The sequence below is a fragment of the Tachypleus tridentatus genome, chromosome 6 (assembly GCF_004210375.1).
Source record: "Tachypleus tridentatus isolate NWPU-2018 chromosome 6, ASM421037v1, whole genome shotgun sequence".
Lineage (NCBI taxonomy): Eukaryota > Metazoa > Arthropoda > Merostomata > Xiphosura > Limulidae > Tachypleus > Tachypleus tridentatus.
Genome location: NC_134830.1, coordinates 151,747,373 through 151,769,064, shown reverse-complemented (window position 1 = coordinate 151,769,064; position 21,692 = coordinate 151,747,373). Strand labels below are relative to the sequence as shown.

The 21,692-nt window shown below is 34.2% G+C and overlaps 1 protein-coding gene across 1 annotated transcript in view; it reads left to right on the top strand.

Annotated features, from left to right (window-relative positions):
- Window positions 1-1,572, top strand: part of LOC143251784 (uncharacterized) — a 72,978-nt gene extending 71,406 nt beyond the window's left edge. The window contains exon 5 of the mRNA XM_076503027.1: window positions 1,526-1,572. Within this exon, the coding sequence (XP_076359142.1) occupies window positions 1,526-1,572 (47 nt within the window). The remainder of the gene's footprint in view (window positions 1-1,525) is intronic.
- The last annotated feature ends 20,120 nt before the right edge of the window (window positions 1,573-21,692 follow it).

Genomic DNA, 21,692 nt, shown 5'->3' with positions numbered 1-21,692 from the left:
TTGCATTGAACATTCTTTAAGGTGAAACATCCAAACACTCCTTGCTTAACTCCTTCAGTGACAACAGATCTATTATTAGTTGTTGTAATTAATGAGTATAGAGATAAAAGACACACCTGAGGGTATTAAAATGTGTGTTATAGAGGGGGGGTTCTTATAACAAAGCCACATTGAGCTATCTGCTCAGTCCACGAGGGAAATCAAGCCCCTAATTTTAGCATTGTAAATCCATAGACTTACAGCTGTACCAGAGAAGGAAAGGTATTTAAATGTTATTCAGAGTCAACAACCATTGGGTGAAATTGTTGGGTACACATAATCTTGGATCAACAGGATAAACTTCAACTTGTCTAGAATCAAAACAACTCTTTGACAAAGGTTTGTTATGAATACCACTGAAGTAAGCATGAAGAGAAAAGATCTTTATAGAATTCAGCAACAAATGTTCACTAAAGATCTGTTTATTGCTAACCACAAAGCTACACAATGAGTTATCCATGCTCTATCTACCATGGATATCGAAATCTGGCTTTAAGCATTATATGCCTTTAAACTTACTACTAGGCCACTAGGAATAGGGGTTACATTATGTATCAAAGAAGAAAACTGTACATTCTAACAGCGGATGTTGAGGTTTCTTCTTGCAGTTATTTGTCTTGGTGAGGGATAATCTTGAGGGACTAAACATTTTGTGTTTTCTTATATTCCTATGACTAAAATCTTAAGAAATGATAATCAATGTGACTCCAAATACATTCTACAAACACAAGTTTAGAATTTATTCAGAATCACACTAATTTAAAGTCAAAAATGACAATTGTAACTCTACACAAGTCACTAAACAGGCCTCTTTTAGAATACTGTGTACAGTTTTAGTCTATCTAATAGAGGATATTGACTCATTAGAAAGAGTTAAGAATAGAATTATGATTTCAGAGATGGAAAAGCTATCTTACAGGGATATGATAAGTTCTTTTAATTTTCTGGGAAAAGAAGGCTTTGGGGTCATTTTATTGAACTTTTCAAGTCTATTCAAAGGATAGACAGGATAAAAACCTCCAATTTGTTTCTGCTATATTCTGGAGATGAGGAGACACAAGTTTAGGATTTGGTTGAGCTCCAGTTGAAAGCCGTATTTTTTTTTTTTAACAAGGTGAATGACCAGCTTACGTAAAGAATTCCTGTCAGTGGCAGCGGTCACCAGCGTTTATTATGATTTTAAAAGTCATATTAACAATTCTGTCCAAAATAAAGGATGGATGTTTCAGGGTCTAGTTCTCAAATGTCACTCGGTAGAGACAGCCTTAGTTTTTCATTGTCCAAATGCCATATTAACCTGACTAAGAAGGTTTAATATTCCAAATCAATACACCAGAAAACTACTGATTAAACAACACCCTTGTCATGAAAGTTATACCATGTCCCTATATGGACTACTCCATCTCTAAGAACCATTCAGTCTAGATAGCTTAGCAAAGAAACATGTAATTCCTTAATGTTTTAAATCTAAATGTCATACATATAGTTAGGCCTCATCAGCCTAAAGTTAACAGTGTGGTTGATATAAATTAACCTTGTCTTAAAACTACAACCAAAGATCAGTTCTTAAAGTTTCATCTTCAGTCAGTATGAAGCTCCATGACCAAACTTACACTCTAAACACAAAAATTTAATTAATCCAAAATTCACAGAAAAAGTAATTTTCAAAACTACTTTGTTCTAAGACTGCTACATCTAATTTTGAAGTCATACAAAATCCAGCACAAACAAAGAGATGTTACATCTGAATCATTTTTTTTTCATAACCAGATCTAAGACCACATTTAAAAAAGTATCATAGAAAACCATAGTTTAAGTCAATTATATTATAGCATTAACATTAAAAAACACACCAGGCATTCTGGCACTATATTACCTTTTAATAATAATTACCATTAAATAAATAAAATAAATTAGCTTTGATAAAAAAACACAATCGCAATTACATTGTTTGCTGTTATTTAGTATTTTGCTTTTCAACTATTGCAAAGTTAAATATCTATTATCTTTCTTGACAGTTCAAACTTATACTAAATCTAGCCTTGATATTATTTCATCACCACCCTGAGTGAGACTAAAACGGAAACTGAATAAAACAAAATGTATTCGAAAAATACAACTTTTAAATCTCCAACTTAGAACTTGTAATTACAAATATTATCGTATTTGAAAGTTCTAGTTTTACCTTCCAGCCATTTCCTGCATCTCTGTAGTATGGAAAGTTTAAACATATCCATGCATAAATCTCACTCAGAGTCATCTTTTTCTTAGGTGAACTATTTATGGCAAATGATATCAAGTTGGCATAACTGTAGGGCGGTTTCCCAATTTTTTGGCTCGAATCTTTGGTTGTTGATGAAACCGAACAATTCTGATTCCCACTGCAACATGACGTTTCATTTTTATGTTCACAAGTTTGTTCCCCATTCATTGTTCCTTGAACATTTAACCTTGGTAACCAATCCATGGATGTAAGACTTCTATTCAATTCTGACGTCATTTTACAAGTCACTAATTACGGCAAAATTAATTCGAAAGCAATGTTTCTCAGTTTATTTAAAATGGTAAACACAACGACTTTGTGTCTCACGAAACTCATATTGTACCACGTCAAAACTTTTAAATAAGATTTCAAGGAAGTCAGAATATACTTCGCATGTCATCGAATAACATGGTTAAAAATATGACAACGCTTGCCACCACTCTTTTAGTTTCTGCCACCTATCGGTAAAGCTATCATTTCTTTTGCAGGTGGCGTCTCACGTTAATATAAACTTATTCTTTTTTTTTTTTTACTATGTATATTTGCAGAAATTGTCTTAATTTTCTATTAATCGTAAAATTAATCTGTTGCTTGCATCATAAGATAAGATTTCATTTGTATATAACAAAACAGTAAATGAAAGACTGATGGTTATAAAAATCACTTTAAACAATATAAATAATATACGTTTTCAAAAGCCTTTAACACTTCTACATTTTATCATTCGGTAACGAAGCTGTATGTCATACTTCAAAAATCTGCCACTAGTTACAGTTCACGTTTGATGCACAGAAAGTTTCAGTATTTCTTCGAAAACAATCTCTATAAATAAAAACAGTCAGTGAACCTTTATCGCTACTTCCACTCTCGTACCTTGTATCATTTATAAATCATGTTGTCCATTATATGTTTCACTTCGTAAGTAAATTATCGACTTTCATGAACTCATAATATCTAAAAAATCTTACTCTTGAAATTATTATTCAATCAGCTATAGACATTATCGATAACAGGGTGAATTTTAGTTTCGCTTGAAGCGAATGGCTTGCTCTGATCGAATCTATAAATTTCCTGGTTCGCTCCAGTTAGTAAGTTATGATATCAAAAGAACATCTTAGTAAGTAGTAACAAAAGATAAATCTGAAATGATATTTTTTTACACACTACTGATTTCAAGACGTAATTAGCTTGTTTTTACAAGTTTTATAAGTTTGTATCGCAGTATTTGTAAAATTCATAATATATTATAAATATATCTTATCATTCATATGTACAGAGCAACTTGGAAACAGCTTTCGACATTTTTAAATATTAATACTATTCCTTAGAGTAACACTCTAATAGCACAGAACATAAATCTCATATCACATCGAAAACCTGTTCTCTTTTCTGATGAAAAAAAGATACAAAAATTATAGAAAAAATAAAGAGTTCGAATCCCTTTTGTGTTTGGAGATAAAATACACCTCACGTCCACGTAAGAAAGAATATCGCGGATTTTTATCCATTACAGCTCTTACACCTTTCCTTTTTACCTTGTTACGATAAACTATCGTTTCTACCGTCACCGGCGCAGACCGAAATCTTAATGTACAACTGTACATGTGTACAGGCAGACTTGCGTATTGCTATCAGCAACAAAGTGTCACGCTTTGAAAAACCCATAAGAAATAAACAGGAACAAAAGAGTCTTTAAATTTAAATTGGCTAATGAACATTTGAACATTTCAAATTTAAAGAAATTTCATTTCATGCATGGATGAAAATTTATTTTTTCGTAGGCCATGTAGGATTTATGCAACTTTAGTTTGTTGTAATTTTTTTCCAGATTTTCGTTTTGTTTATATATCATTAAAACTAATTATAAAATTTGTTTTCGCCACCTTCACCTTTATTCTTAAATAAATAATTACTGTGAGGGTGCGAGAACATATTAAAATGTTTAGGGGTGCGGGGCATAAAAAGGTTGGAAACCACTGAACTAAACTATAACAGCTATTTGTAACTACAATAAATTTCTTAAAGATTCACAAGACATTTTTCTGAAAAACATGTTAGTCACGTTTCTGTACTTAAGGCTTAACGGTAAGCCTTGCGAATCTGTCGTCACTGATGGGTGCAAAATGTGAACTGCAAAGTCAACACAAAATCTGTTGCGTAATTACACTAATTTTGCCCAAACTATTCTTTAGTAAACACATAATGTTGTAAGTTATTTAGCTCAGATTCTGAGAACTGAGAGGCTTTGATTAAAGTTCAGGAAATGGATATTTATAGATGAAACGTTAATTAATCTTTTAATATAATGGTACTTACAACGTAGCATTTTCAGATAAATTGTCTATGTTTTATATTATTATTATTATTATTATTATTGTTATTATTCAATGAACCTTTTTACTTTTCGCTACCAGGTAGTTCAGCGTTATGTCTGGGGACTTATAAGCTAATAATTGGGGTTCGATACTTGTGATGGGCAAAACACAGACAGTCTTTGCAAAACAGTGTACAAAAACAAACAACAAAAACTATTCAGCCCCTAGTGGCTCAGCGATAAATTAGAAGGATTCTATACCCGAGATGGACAGAACATATAATAATCATGTAAGTGTGTAATAAATAACTAAAATTCTTTACTTTTTATTATAGATTTAAAATGTTATAACTTTATCATTTTGAAATTTACAGTAACGTTTATTTTCAAGATCTTTATAATTGTAGATTATTAAATCTGTATTACTCATTAAAGTTTTCGTAAATTTTATTTAGGTAGAACGTTTACTTATTGGACTGTTACTGCATAAAATGTATTGATTCATTTTAAAACCATGAAATTTTGGTGAGAGTATTCCTTAGTACAACTCATAATCTTTTCACAACAGAAAATAAAACCAATATAGTAAAGACAAACACTTCCTATTTATGTCACTAAAATGTAAATGTAAAAACCAACAGTGAACTACTGTAGTTTTATGGATTTATCCGAATATCTTTTTCTGTAGCACAGAAAACAAACGTCCTGCAAAAAAAAATATTTCTTGTAGTAGTAAAGAAGATATTTTAAATGTTATCCACTATAAATGTAATAATATGATTTTTTTTTTAGTTATTGCCTATTTGTTTAAACATATTCTCATAAAACCAAATAAGAGAGAGAAATAAACAGCCTTATTCTGATCTGAATATTGAAAATGCAAAATTTGAAAGTCAAAAACTCATAACAAAGTTTCAGAATAAAATTGTTTAAGACTCAAACGCTTTAATCAATATATTATATTAACAGAGTTTGCTTCGTTCAAATGCTGCCTACACAATGAGTAATTTGAGCTGGGCTAATCATAGTAACCGAACCCCAAACTTTAGCGTTAAAAGCCTTGGAACTTACCTCCCGGAGACTATTATCATAATATTTATTAATAATGTAACGGGCCCCCGTTGTCCAAAGATTACTGAAGTTTGATTCGTATCCTTGGAACTTACCTCCCGGAGACTATTATCATAATATTTATTAATAATGTAACGGGCCCCCGTTGTCCAAAGATTACTGAAGTTTGATTCGTATCTTTATTAGTGGCACTGGTGTAAAAAAACAAAAAAAAAATTAAAATGACACCATCACTCTCTGCGAAGGGGTGGTCTGCGAAATCCTATAAAAAGTAACACTTTATTCTGACGATAGATGGCCATAGTGTAGCTTAACAAGACATGTGACGTAAAAAATTGACGCCAACTTCACATACACTGCAAAGTGTCACCAAAAAGCTGTCATAAAGAAGACAAACTTGCTAAACTTGCGAAATCTCATATCTTCAGGTCAGAGGAAGAAATAGATATGGGACTCGTGGGCTGATTAACTCCCCAGGGATCACAGATCCCTGTTCATCCATTGCACTTCGCATAAAAGGCGTTGGATAAAGATTCTGATAATTTACTGGATATGGGTCCTCCATTGGTTAGTTAGGTGGTTTCCGGTTCATCATTCTTTGATAAAGTGTTTCTGGTTCTGACAGTTAAACTGGTTATATTTCGTATATAAGGCGTTTGGTGACGTACATTTGATGTGGCTTGTCTTACTGGGGCCTCACTGCTTGATTAGCTGGTTCTTCAATAATTAACGAGATGGTTATGGTTTGACTGACAGATGTGGTAACAACAGGTTACTTATCTCTAAACATTAGACTCTGCTGAATGAAAGATTGCTTATATTCTTTTAATTTACTGATTTTCTAAAAACATTCTGAATTAGTCTGCCATATGATTGTACGTCAGATAACAATGCGCATTTTGCAAGGGCGAGATTTTGAGCTTTCATTAATTTCGCATTGTTTTCCCCTCTCCCCACAGGGCTCAAATGTAAGCCTAAGGAATAACAGAGCTAACACTTAGGGTTCGACACCCGCGATGAGAAGAAAACAGATAACCCATTCTATGGTTTCTTGCTTAACAACAAACAAATAGTATTGTCTTTTTGTTGTTTTGCTCTACCATTAAAATGGTTTCCTTGTTTGTCTCCTTACTGTAACAAGGGATTCCATAGCTGTCATTTTTGTACTTGTCGTCTGTCGTGTTTTGTTTATATTAGTGTGGATCTGGTTGTCCATCAGGCTTTACGACGGACACCTAAGTTGACTTTCGGCTGCTTTATTTGGCGCTCGTGTTCCGTATGTGAGGAAGACAAGTAGTTGTAGCAGGTGTTTCTTGTTTTGTCGGATTGTGCGTGGCTTTCGAGCTGTTTCTTAGAAAGTTTTACCATATCAACGTTGAGGCTAGATTTCGCCTTTGTTTCACCTCGAATACGCTGACAAAAAACAACTGATTACAGAATACCTTTTGTAAAGTATGGCGTATTTGTTGCTATTTGTTTTCTGTTATCTTCATATTTTATCTGGTATATGTATTAAACCCATCTATGTTAGTCGCCTTCTTAAATATATTACCAATCTAATACATGAACTTTAACGACCAAATAGGTTTTGTTTTGGTTTTTTAAGAGGACATGCCAATACATTAATGTTTTCAATAATTAGTCTGAGTGTTCAATATCCAAATACTTAAATATTTCTAGTAACGATTTGAATTTTAACTTGTTCAAAAATTATAAGAATCCTTCACAAATCTCAACATCCTTTCATTTGACTCATATTAAACAATTTCCTTTTCCTGTTATGTAACCTCATCATATTTCAGGCCCCGGCATGGCCTGGAGGTTAAGACACTCGAATCCCCGTCAGTGGATTGGCAGTGGGTGGTAATGACTAGTTACCTTACCTCTAGTCTTACACTGCTGAATTAGGGACGGCTAACGCAGATAGCCCTCGAGTAGCCTTGCGCGAAATTGAAAACCAACCAAACCAATGATATATCAATTGTTTAATATGTGGGCTGAAAACAACACTAACAGCAACAATACCAAACTGACCATTTAAGGCAGAATTTCCATACTGGTTTTCTGAGGCTTTCGTTTTAATCATAACTAACATTAATTATAATTGGTCATTGTATTTTCATTTAAGGTCTTTACCAACTTTTGTTTTCTTTATAGAAGTTATTACATAATTGGAAGTGGCTCTTGAATAAACAATGGCGCAACCTGTTGGCACATTTATCTTTTATAAACATGAATGAAAAACGATCCCCAGACTGTGTAAAGAAAACACACTGAAGAGTTATTGTTGTTTGTTATTAAGCACAAAGCACAACAGAGGGCTATCTATCTGTGCTCTGCCCACCATGGGTATAGAAACCTGGTTTATAGCAGTATAAGTCAGCAGACATAACGTTGTGCTACTTGGAAGCCATGTTGGAAAATGATGGGCTGACAAATTAATGATTGTATTGAATGACAGTGAAATTAATACTTCGATAACAATATTAAACTTATAGTGTTGAAACAAATTGATAACTTGTATTGATTTGTTTTTGAATTACGCGCAAAGCTACACGAGGGCTATCTGCGCTAACCGTTCCTAATTTAGCAGTGTAAGATTAGAGGGAAGGCAGTTAGTCATCACCACCCACCGCCAACTCTTGGGCTACTCTTTTACGAAGAAATAGTGAGACTTACCGTCATATTATAACGTCCCCACAGCTTAAAGAGCGAGTATATTTGGTGCGACGGGGACTCGAACCCGCGACCCTCAAATTACGAGTTAAACACTGTAACAACCTGGCCATGCCAGGGCCCAAACTTATATTGAATCATAGTTACATTAATACTTTAATAAAAATATTAAACAAATATTTAGAAACTTCGACAAAAGATATTTTCTTTTTATATTTGTTAAAATATATAAAGTTAGTTCGTGGTTAAGAGAATGTTCAGAGACGGATTTCTGTCCGGCAATCCGCAGGTTGTAACTAGAATGCTCTAATCACTAGGCAATGCGATTTCGAAAGGGTATATAGCAACCCTCTCTTACCCAAAATATTCATGTGTTCCGGCTGTAAATATAGTATATATCCAAGACAGTTATGTTTTGTATTTGATTTGCATTGGAAGGCTAACAAATATGGATCAACTTGGGGCAGTAAGACCATCCAATCGTATCCTAGACACTCGTATTGTAGTTAAGAATCCACAAACAGAAAGGTCCATGCTAAAAATTCATTCACATATGAAGAACAATCTCCGTATGGAAAAGTGGCACGAGATGTTTCCATTATATATCATCGTATACCTCAAACAGCTGGATATATAACCTCTCAAGTCCATCGGACTATTGAAATGGGCGCTGAAAAACCGCCTTCCTCATAGCCCTATTTTATTTACCTTGTTCTCAAGAAGATATCAAATCCAGATACTTTGAAAAATCTTTTTCCAGTTAAAAGATAAATTACTAATTTCTTTCCAATATTTTCCCACAATTATTCACACATTTCTATATAAATGAATTCCTTAAAAACATTTAAGTATAATTATTGGAATATGTAGACAAAAAAAAATGATATTAAAATAAACCTTAATTTGTATATTAGTATTATTCTATTTTTAAATTTTTTATTAATGTTTTATACAAGTAAAGTCACTTTCACACACTGCAGAAATGGATAACATAAAAACTGATAACCAGTGCTAAGTTTTCGGATTCACAATGCTAAGTTACGGGTTCGATTCCTCATGGTTGACGTTTATTAGTTATCTGGTATAAAAAAGGATACACGAAAATAGTGTTATTATTTTACTTTAGTGATTTGATCCGATCGATACTCATGCAAATATATATAATTGTGTGTTATAAAGATGCGAGTGTTTGGTGATAAATCAGGTTACCAGAAACATATAACTAAAACTATACTTAAGTTATGTTAAGCACGAAGTTACACAGAGGGCTATCTCTGCACTATTCACCACAGGTATTGAAAGACGGTTTTTAACATTGTAAACTTGCAAACTTATCTCTGAGACAATGAAAAATTTCGTTTGCCTGTTTGAAGTTAAGCACGAGCCACATAATGAGCGATCTGTGCTCTGCCCACCACATGTATCGAAATCTAGTTTATAACGTTGTAAGTCTGCAGACAAACCGTTGTGCCACTGGAAGGCATGGGCTGAAGTTGGGGGTTTAAATGGGACTAACCAGCTTTTAGTGCCTTACAAGAACACGAAACGGATTATTTTATAAAATGCTTTTGTAATTTTTTTTGATGTTATAACAGAAATTCGCGACTGAAGTTTTACGAACCAGTCTTTAAAACATTGACAAACACGGAAGAAGCGAAAAACTAAGGAAGAAAAATGACACAATAAAGTTTATTTATCTTCAAAACGAAACTGAAATTATGATTTTTTTCTACGAAATCTGGATTAAGATGAAAATATTAAGATATAGTAGATGAACACATGTTCATCCAGAATTATTAGGAACACAAACATTCTGTGTTTCCCAAATGAACGTGCACACAAAGAAATTTGAGTAAAAAGTAAAACAAAATTGAAAGACACATAAAAATGAGAACGACAAACAAGGTTCATACTCCCAAATTTATTCGTTCTCATATTCGTATTGTTTGTAACTGTCTTCAAAATGTCGACGTAAAAAAAACATTGTTTTTTGTTTGTTTGTTTTTGAATTTCGCACAAAGCTACTCGAGGGCTATCTGTGCTAGCCGTCCCTAATTTAGCAATGTAAGACTAGAGGCAAGGCAGCTAGTCATCACCACCCACCGCCAACTCTTGGGCTACTCTTTTACCAACGAATAGTGGGATTGACCGTAACATTATAACGCCCCCACGGCTGAAAGGACGAGCATGTTTAGCGCTACGGGGATGTGAACCCGCGACCCTCAGATTACGAGTCGCACGCCTTAACGCGCTTGGTCATGTCGGGCCCGTAAAAAACCACAAGACGACTATTTACTGCTTTCCCCCCCCCTTTTCTTTTGACAATAAACCTCGAGTAATCAAAACATAAATATTTTGTACAAGTCAAGTATAACCGAATGAGATCGCGGCATTTTATTCGCATTAATGCAATTAATCAGAAATTACAAAACACAGAAGTATATTTAATAATTCTGCACACTTTTCTTCACCTACAATTATTATTTTTTTATAAAACCGGGAATACATTTCGCCATGAACTTGGAATGGAAATGTTAATCTTTCTTGTCGCTAAAGGGCTGAAAGTACATTAGAAATTAACCCTCGAGAGCAGTTGGTGTTGTGTCGTACGCGTAGATCGATTTTCGAAATTCGGAGTTTTGAGCTCCAAAGTTTATTACTGACCCACTGAAGGAGTTTAATTTAAAAAGATATGGAAGATGTGTTGAAACATAAATATTATATTTGTATGTTTGTGTTTTAAGCAAAGAGTTGCAAGATGAACAATCTGTGCCGTGTCCGCTGCAAGAATCGAACACAGAATTGTAGAGTTTAACAGTTTCAGGCTTAGCAATTAATCACTGGGAAACCGTCCACCAGTGGCACAGCGATATTTCGATACCCACAATACGCAGAGCACAGACAGCCCTTTGTGTAGCTTTGTGCTTAACATAAGGAAACAGAAACTTGAAGGCGTTAACTTGAGAAATAGGCTATGTTAAGTATTTCCTTAACGTACAGAGTAAAGTATCACGTTTTTTAGAATTCTAAGTCTTAAGTTCGTGACTGATAAACGTAGTTTATAAAATATTCTCTAGGATTAAACAGTGAAACATTCAAAGTTTGGACACGGACATTAAGCCTGATGGAAAAATTCCCCTCTTGGTAGTATTACGTAAATAACTTTACAACCTGAAGAACTGTGCAACGAAGTGTAGTGGGTCTGTTTATTCTGAATTAATTATCAATCAATAACGCTCTAGAATTATATCACGTGGTATTACTGAATACAAAATCCACAAAAAGCTAGAAAACTCACGAATCACTTCCATACAAGTTTAGGGATAGAAAAGTCACCTAATCTTCTTACTAAAGGCTTTAAGATGGTCTTAGTGGAGCGAAACAATCTTAAAAAAAAAGACATTTAAGACCCTTGTTTACTCTACCTAACGTTTCTCACTTCTAAGATATTTTAAACGGACTTTTCAGAAGAATAGGCTTAAGTAATTATGTAATGTTTGTTTAATATAACCATAAGTATTATATGTGAAACTGAATTTGAAGATCCTCTGGTGTTACGAGTGGTTTAGCTGTACCTCTGAAGGCTTCACTCCGCTAAAAACCGGGTTTCGATATTTGTGGTGAATTTAACAGTGAGAGACTAGAGGGAAAGCAACTAGTCATTGCCACCCACTGCCTACTGTTGGGCTACTCATTTACTAACGAAAATTGGCATTGACTGTTACCTTATAACTCCCCCAAGGCAGAAAAGGGACGATTTTGTTTGGTTGTACAGGGATTCAAATCCACAACCCTCAGATTGTGAGTCAAATTCCCTAAATATCTCGCCATGCCGGGCCTTACAACACAGATAGTCCTCGGTGTACCTTTGTACTTTACAACAAACAAGCGTCTTCTGCATTACTATCTGTCTATTGCACTAGGAGGTTTTCAATGTGCCACTTCAACAAAATCTTTTACATCAAGATGTTACCTCTTCAGTGAAATTAAAGAGTGATTACTTTCAGATATGTGTAAGTGAAGTCTTTCAGATAGGAACAAGTGAAGTCATTACATTTTTACTTTAGGCCCGGCATAGGCAAGTGAATAAGGCACTCGACTCGTAATCTCAGGGTCATGGATTCGAATCCCCTTCACGCAAAACATGGTTACTCTTTCAGCCGCGGGAGCGTTATAATGTGCAGTCAATCCCATAATTCGTTGATAACAGAATAGCCCAAAACTTGGCGGTGGATGGTGATGACTAGCTGCCTTCTCTCTATTCTTACACTGCTAAATTAGAGGCGGCTATGTGCAGATGGCTCTCGTGTAGCTTTGCGCGAAATTCAAAACAAACATACACATCTTTACTTCATCTCACTCTTGGTACATGGAACATCACGTAAAGCTACACAAGGGGTATCTCGCACAACCATTTCTAACTTAATCTGAGAGACTAAAGCCCAACCAGTAGTACCTACCGTCAGTTCTTGGGCTACTCTAATCGAATAGTAAAAATTTAAAGTCACAGACTGAAATAATATTTCAACACCTTTTGTTCGAGAGCAGAGCATTCGGGGTAACAAATGACAAGTTACCATTTTCCTCACTGTCGTCAATAATGTGCACTGTTTTATACAGTTCAGTGTGTATATATAAACACAACACTGTTTTATACAGTTCAGTGTGTATATATAAACACAATGGTTCTATCAGAACTTGAAACAACCGGAAGACTTTAGAGCAACACGTTTTAATCTCTATGAATTGTTCGTCATCTCAACAATAATAGATACATTATATTAACCTCTAAAGCCAACGCTATGAATTGTTCGTCATCTCAACAATGATAGATACATTATATTAACCTCTAAAGCCAACACTATGAATCTTTCGTCATCTTAACAATGATAGATACATTATATTAACCTCTGAAGCCAACACTATGAGTCTTTCGTCATCTCAACAATTATAGATACATTATATTAACCTCTAAAGCCAACACTATGAGTCTTTCGTCATCTTAACAATGATAGATACATTATATTAACCTCTAGAGCCAACACTATGAGTCTTTCGTCATCTCAACAATGAAAGATACATTATATTAACCTCTAAAGCCAACACTATGAGTCTTTCGTCATCTCAACAATGATAGATACATTATATTAACCTCTAAAGCCAACACTATGAGTTCTTCGTCATCTCAACAATGATAGATACATTATATTAACCTCTAAAGCCAACACTATGAGTTGTTCGCCATCTCAACAATGATAGATACATTATATTAACCTCTAAAGCCAACACTATCAGTTCTTCGTCATCTCAACAATAATAGATACATTATATTAACCTCTAAAGCCAACACTATGAGTTCTTCGTCATCTTAACAATGATAGATACATTATATTAACCTCTAAAGCCAACACTATGAGTTCTTCGTCATCTCAACAATAATAGATACATTATATTAACCTCTAAAGCCAACACTATGAGTTTTTCGTCATCTTAACAATGATAGATACATTATATTAACCTCTAAAACCAACACTATGAGTTGTTCGTCATCTCAACAATGATAGATACATTATATTAACCTCTAAAGCCAACACTATGAGTTGTTCGTCATCTTAACAATAATAGATACATTATATTAACCTCTAAAGCCAACACTATGAGTTTTTCGTCATCTTAACAACGATAGATACATTATATTAACTTCTAAAGCCAACACTATGAGTTCTTCGTCATCTCAACAATAATAGATACATTATATTAACCTTTAAAACCAACACTATGAGTTCTTTGTCATCTTAACAATGATAGATACATTATATTAACCTCTAAAGCCAACACTATGAGTTCTTCGTCATCTTAACAATGATAGATACATTATATTAACTTCTAAAGCCAACACTTTGAGTTCTTCGTCATCTTAACAATGATAGATACATTATATTAACCTGTAAAGCCAACACTATCAGTTCTTCGTCATCTTAACAATGATAGATACATTATATTAACCTCTAAAACCAACACTATGAGTTCTTTGTCATGTTAACAATGATAGATACATTATATTAACCTCTAAAGCCAACACTATGAGTTCTTTGTCATCTTAACAATGATAGATACATTATATTAACCTCTAAAGCCAACACTATGAGTTCTTCGTCATCTTAACAATGATAGATACATTATATTAACTTCTAAAGCCAACACTATGAGTTCTTCGTCATCTTAACAATGATAGATACATTATATTAACCTCTAAAGCCAACACTATCAGTTCTTCGTCATCTTAACAATGATAGATACATTATATTAACCTCTAAAACCAACACTATGAGTTCTTTGTCATGTTAACAATGATAGATACATTATATTAACCTCTAAAGCCAACACTATGAGTTCTTCGTCATCTTAACAATGATAGATACATTATATTAACTTCTAAAGCCAACACTATGAGTTCTTCGTCATCTCAACAATAATAGATACATTATATTAACCTTTAAAACCAACACTATGAGTTCTTTGTCATCTTAACAATGATAGATACATTATATTAACCTCTAAAGCCAACACTATGAGTTCTTCGTCATCTTAACAATGATAGATACATTATATTAACTTCTAAAGCCAACACTATGAGTTCTTCGTCATCTTAACAATGATAGATACATTATATTAACCTGTAAAGCCAACACTGTCAGTTCTTCGTCATCTTAACAATGATAGATACATTATATTAACCTCTAAAACCAACACTATGAGTTCTTCGTCATCTTAACAATGATAGATACATTATATTAACCTCTAAAGCCAACACTATGAGTTCTTTGTCATCTTAACAATGATAGATACATTATATTAACCTCTAAAGCCAACACTATGAGTTCTTCGTCATCTTAACAATGATAGATACATTATATTAACCTCTAAAACCAACACTATGAGTTCTTTGTCATCTTAACAATGATAGATACATTATATTAACTTCTAAAGCCAACACTATGAGTTCTTCGTCATCTTAACAATGATAGATACATTATATTAACCTCTAAAGCCAACACTATGAGTTCTTCGTCATCTTAACAATGATAGATACATTATATTAACCTCTAAAGCCAACACTATGAGTTCTTCGTCATCTTAACAATGATAGATACATTATATTAACCTCTAAAGCCAACACTATGAGTTCTTCGTCATCTTAACAATGATAGATACATTATATTAACCTGTAAAGCCAACACTATCAGTTCTTCGTCATCTTAACAATGATAGATACATTATATTAACCTCTAAAACCAACACTATGAGTTCTTTGTCATCTTAACAATGATAGATACATTATATTAACCTCTAAAGCCAACACTATGAGTTCTTCGTCATCTTAACAATGATAGATACATTATATTAACCTGTAAAGCCAACACTATCAGTTCTTCGTCATCTTAACAATGATAGATACATTATATTAACCTCTAAAACCAACACTATGAGTTCTTTGTCATCTTAACAATGATAGATACATTATATTAACCTCTAAAGCCAACACTATGAGTTCTTCGTCATCTTAACAATGATAGATACATTATATTAACCTCTAAAGCCAACACTATGAGTTCTTCGTCATCTTAACAATGATAGATACATTATATTAACCTCTAAAGCCAACATTATGAGTTGTTCGTCATCTTAACAATGATAGATACATTATATTAACCTCTAAAGCCAACACTATGAGTTCTTCGTCATCTTAACAATGATAGATACATTATACTAACCTCTAAAACCAACACTATGAGTTGTTCGTCATCTTAACAATGATAGATACATTATATTAACCTCTAAAGCCAACACTATGAGTTCTTCGTCATCTTAACAATGATAGATACATTATATTAACCTCTAAAGCCAACACTATGAGTTCTTCGTCATCTTAACAATGATAGATACATTATATTAACCTCTAAATCCAACATTATGAGTTGTTCGTCATCTTAACAATGATAGATACATTATATTAACCTCTAAAGCCAACACTATGAGTTCTTCGTCATCTTAACAATGATAGATACATTATATTACACTCAACAACAGTAAAATATAACAACTGGAACTACTTATATTCTGTAGTACCAATTAACAACATTGATAGCTTAGATATAATTCCAGGTCTACCACAGTAACCTGTTATGGATGCGCTCATATTCGATGTTCACTATGTATATTCTTCAGTCATCTGTAATAATTTCGTTTCAGCTTCATAGCAGTAAAGGAAAAGTCTTTTATATGAAGTAAGTGTATGACTTTTTCAATTATGTTTTCTAAAACTGTTAACAGAGAATAAGGCTGACTAACAAACTCATAGTTTTAAGGTTTTAATACTCGGCCAGAGCTAGAAAGTGAGGCACGTATAAGAGGCACTTAATATTAAGTGCGCGTTCTTCGATTCTACAACCAGCTCTCCATTAATCTCCACGTAATAACGAACTGCTCGAATTCTTTCTCAAGAGAGTTTCATGTTTAGCTAAATAGGGGTAGAAATAAGATTCTGAGAGGAGAGAGCGGATCAAAATATAAGTTTAATTTTACAGTTGTAATAATACACGTAATTCCTCGAAGATATGTTGATTAGTAAACAAAGTTACCGTTTTACTAACAGTAATTAGGAATGTCTTATTTTTGTTTATGGTGTAGATTAATCATTTCTTACTTTAGACTTTACAAAGTGAGTGAAAAAAGTCTCTGTATTTCACTTCTGTTTCATTCTGCTTGTTTTGTTTTGGTTTTGTTCTGGAAATGGGGGACCATATCCCCCCTGGACCACCTCCCTTGCGAAATGAGACTAAACATCGGAGATGAAACAACATACAAGTGTTAATATAAGTGTAAATACCGTTAGGACGTCTACTGTTTTCAAAACAGTCCAACTAAAACGTTTCAAGATTCAAGAATGAAGAAGATTTTCACTAAACTTTAATAATAAAATCTACTGTTTTCTTTAAATCATGTACGAAACAACAACATCACATTTTCTGGTGTTATTATGAAATACATGAAAATGCTGATATGATATTCCCTGGTATGTTATCTTGGTTTGTTTTGAGTTTCGCGCAAAGTTACATGGGGGCTATCTGTGCCAGCCATCCGTAATTTAGCAGTGTGAGACTAGAGGAAGACAGCTAGTCATCACCACCCACCGCCAACTCTTGGGCTACTCTTTTACCAACGAATAGCGGGATTGACCCTCACGTTATAACGCCCTACGGCTGAAAGGGCGAACATGTCTGGTGCGACAGGGATTCGAATCCGCGACCCTGAGAATACGAGTCCAGTGCCTTAGCCACCTGACCATGCCGGGCCAATTTAGAATGTAAGACTAGAGGGAAGGCAGCTAGTCATAACTATCCACCGCCAACTCTTGGGTTACTCTTTTACGAACGAATAGTGGGATTGAATGTCATCTTGACTTTAGTTGGAGTTGGACAAGAGGGAGGGAATAGTTACGTTCATGGATTATTACAACTTATTGTTGTTATTGTTGTTAAATAAATGATTTTTATAACTTATAACCATGACTGACATTCGCTTTACCATTTTCTCCTACCTGGCTATATTAAACAACAACAGTAAATATATAGTTAGAATGGATATGAAATCATTATGTATAACATTCACTTCAAACAGTTTTCCCGCCGACTCTCAAATATAATTCTCAATTTTTTCAGTATCCGCTCAACCCCCCCAGGGGCTCAGCGGTATGTCTGCAGTCTTACAACGCTAAAACCCGGGTTTCAATACCCGTGGTGGGCAGAGCACAGATAACCCATTGTATAGCTTTGTGCGTAATTCAAAACAACAACAACAGTATCCGCTCAATCCAACAGTTACGTTATATCGTTGTTGAGATCTTCAGAGGTCATCTGTTGGGTTAGCAGTTAGTTTACGGTTTTTAGTGATACAATCTGGATTCGATTCCTTACCGTGGAGAAATAGCAAATAGCCCATTGTGTAATTTAGCGCTAAAATAAAAATATATAGAAAACCTTAAAGCTAGCAAGGCTCGGCATGGTTAGGTGGTTAGGGGGCGCTCGACTCGTAATCTGACGATCGCGCGTGGGGGCAATATAATAGTACATTCAATCCCACTATTTGTTGGTAAAAGACTATCCCAAGAGTTGGCGGTGGGTGGTGATGACTACCTTTCTTTTCTCTAGTCTTACACTGTTAAATTAGGGACAGACAGCGCAAATAGTCCTTGTGTAACTTTGTTAGAAATTCAAAAACAAACCTTAATCTAGCAAGCGATGTTGTCTTTATTTTCAAGTATAGTAATATAGTACCGTTGTATAGTAATGTAGTATGGTACTGTTGTATAGTAATGTAGTATAGTACTGTTGTATAGTACTGTAGTATGGTACTGTTCTATAGTACTGTAGTATAGTACTGTTCTATAGTACTGTAGTATGGTACTGTTCTATAGTACTGTAGTATAGTAATGTAGTATAGTACTGTTGTATAGTACTGTTGTATAGTAATGTAGTATAGTACTGTTGTATAGTAATGTAGTATAGTACTGTACTATAGTACTGTTCTATAGTACTGTTGTATAGTAATGTAGTATAGTACTGTACTATAGTACTGTTCTATAGTACTGTTGTATAGTAATGTAGTTTAGTACTGTTCTATAGTACTGTAGTATGGTACTGTTCTATAGTACTGTAGTATGGTACTGTTCTATAGTACTGTAGTATAGTACTGTTCTATAGTACTGTAGTATGGTACTGTTCTATAGTACTGTAGTATAGTAATGTACTATAGTACTGTTGTATAGTAATCTGTAGTATAGTACTGTTGTATAGTAATGTAGTATAGTACTGTTGTATAGTAATGTAGTATAGTACTGTTGTATAGTACTGTAGTATAGTAATGTAGTATAGTACTGTTGTATAGTACTGATCTATAGTACTGTTGTATAGTACTGTAGTATAGTAATGTAGTATAGTACTGTTGTATAGTACTGTAGTTTAGTACTGTTGTATAGTACTGTAGTATAGTACTGTTGTATAGTACTGTAGTTTAGTACTGTAGTATAGTACTGTTGTATAGTACTGTTGTATAGTACTGTAGTTTAGTACTGTTGTATAGTACTGTAGTTTAGTACTGTTGTATGGTACTGTAGTATAGTACTGTTGTATAGTACTGTAGTATAGTACTGTTGTATAGTACTGTAGTTTAGTACTGTTGTATAGTACTGTTTTATCAGTAATTTAGGGCTGGTTTATTTGACAGCAGTACCATAGTACTTTTTGTTATTAAGTCTTATAATTTATAATTTCATATATTGTAATCACCAGTATGTGAATGATTTGTTTGTTTTTCCAAAAAATTGAATTATTTTATTTTTTCAGTTATTTCAAACTGTAAGACTTTTAGAACAGTATCACAGTAAGTCATTTGTGTCTCTCTTTTGATTTGTTTTTTTCGTTTTTATACCTCCAATCAGTCTGAGAGCCTCTTGCGCGAAAGATCGAGTTTCGATACTCGATAGATCACAAACGTGTGCGCAGCTTTGTTCTCAACAAACATATATATTCTATTTGTTTCGTTTCTTCTGTAGTATTGTAATATTAACATCATTGTTTGTCATGCCTCGGTGCTTGTCATATGAAGATCCATTGTTCTCTTTGTTGTACTTCATCACTCTATTTTTGTTATAAGATTCTGTTCAATATATTGTTTTTGACCTTTTGTTTGTTTTTGAAATTTCGCGTAAAGCTACACGAGGGCTATCTGCGCTAGCCGTCCCTAATTTTGCAGTATAAGACTAGAGGGAAGGCAGCTAGTCATCGCCACCGCCAACTCTTGGGATACTCTTTTACCAACGAATAGTTGGATTGACCGTCACATTATAACGCCCCCATGAGTGAAAGAGCGAGCATGTTTGATGTGACAGGAATTCGAACCCGAGTTCCTCCGATTACGAGTCAAACGCCTTAACCGCCTGGCCATGCCCGGGCCTGCTTAATGAAGCAGCAAGACAAGGCCTTAGATGAAAATCAACACGAATAACCAATGCATGTTGCTAAAGACAACAATCAATTTTAGCATGACAATAAATGTTGCTAAAACAACAATAAATGACAGTGGTAGCTTAGATCTAAGTTCCAGGTCTGTCACTGTGACCTGTAGCACCAATTAATGGTGCTGGTATCTTGGATCAAAGTTCCAACTAAATCCAGCCATGTTATGGTGAGATTTAGTTCAATGTGTCTGCAGGAATTTTTCCATTATGGTTAATAAAAATCGTCTGAACCAAAGATGTTTCAAAAACTGTTACGCAGTGTGCATTATCCTAAAAATTAAAGATACGTTCGTTTGTTTGTTTAATTACCCATAGACCCACACGAAGGCTTATCTGCGATAGCCGTCCCTAATTTAGCAGTGATAGACTAAAGAGAAAGCAGGTAGACATCACCATCCAGACCGCAAACTGTTGACCTACTCTTTTACCAACAAATAATGGAATTGGTAGTCACACTATAATGCACTCATGGCTGAAAGACGAGTACATCCGGGGACGGTGAATCCATGACCCTCAGATTCCGAGTCGAGCGCCTTAACCACCAGGCCAATAAAGATAGAATCAACTCCCATAAAGTTGTGCTGTCCTCACAGAATAACTAATTATATTCAAATCCATTACCATAACTCCCATAGAATAAATAATTAGATTTATATCAATTCCAAAAGAATAACTGATTATATTCTACAGTAGGATTAACCGTAAAAGGTATTTCCTTATTTTTCGGTTAGTTTAGATTCTTACAACGTTAAAATACGGGGCTTGGTTCCCAGTGATAGAGAGAGAGAGCAGACAGCCCCCAAGAGCTGAAATTCAGGTTTACGAGATAAAATAAACAACTATACTGAGTTTTCTTTATGTGCGTTACATTTTAATAGATTCTAATACTGTAAAAGAAAAAAGAAGACAGAAAGACCGAGTTGACAGAAAACTAAATCGAGTCCCAACATTTATAACCCTCGGGTGAGAAGTCCATTGCATTTTACCTGACTCGTGCTGCACTGGTTTTCATCACCTTCTAAAGAGAATCACCGAAACAGAACATACTGTACACAAGAGAGTCAAAACTTAATTTCGGACGCTCCTTGGAAACAGAACAAATGATAGCGCTACCTAGTGGAACGAAATGTAGATAGTGAAAAGTAAAAAGCATCTTACGAACATCTCACTAACGCTGACTCCAATCGGTCCTTGGTGTGTACTAAGTTGCTTAGCGAGACTGAAATACGTGCAGGTGTCACGAGTATGTG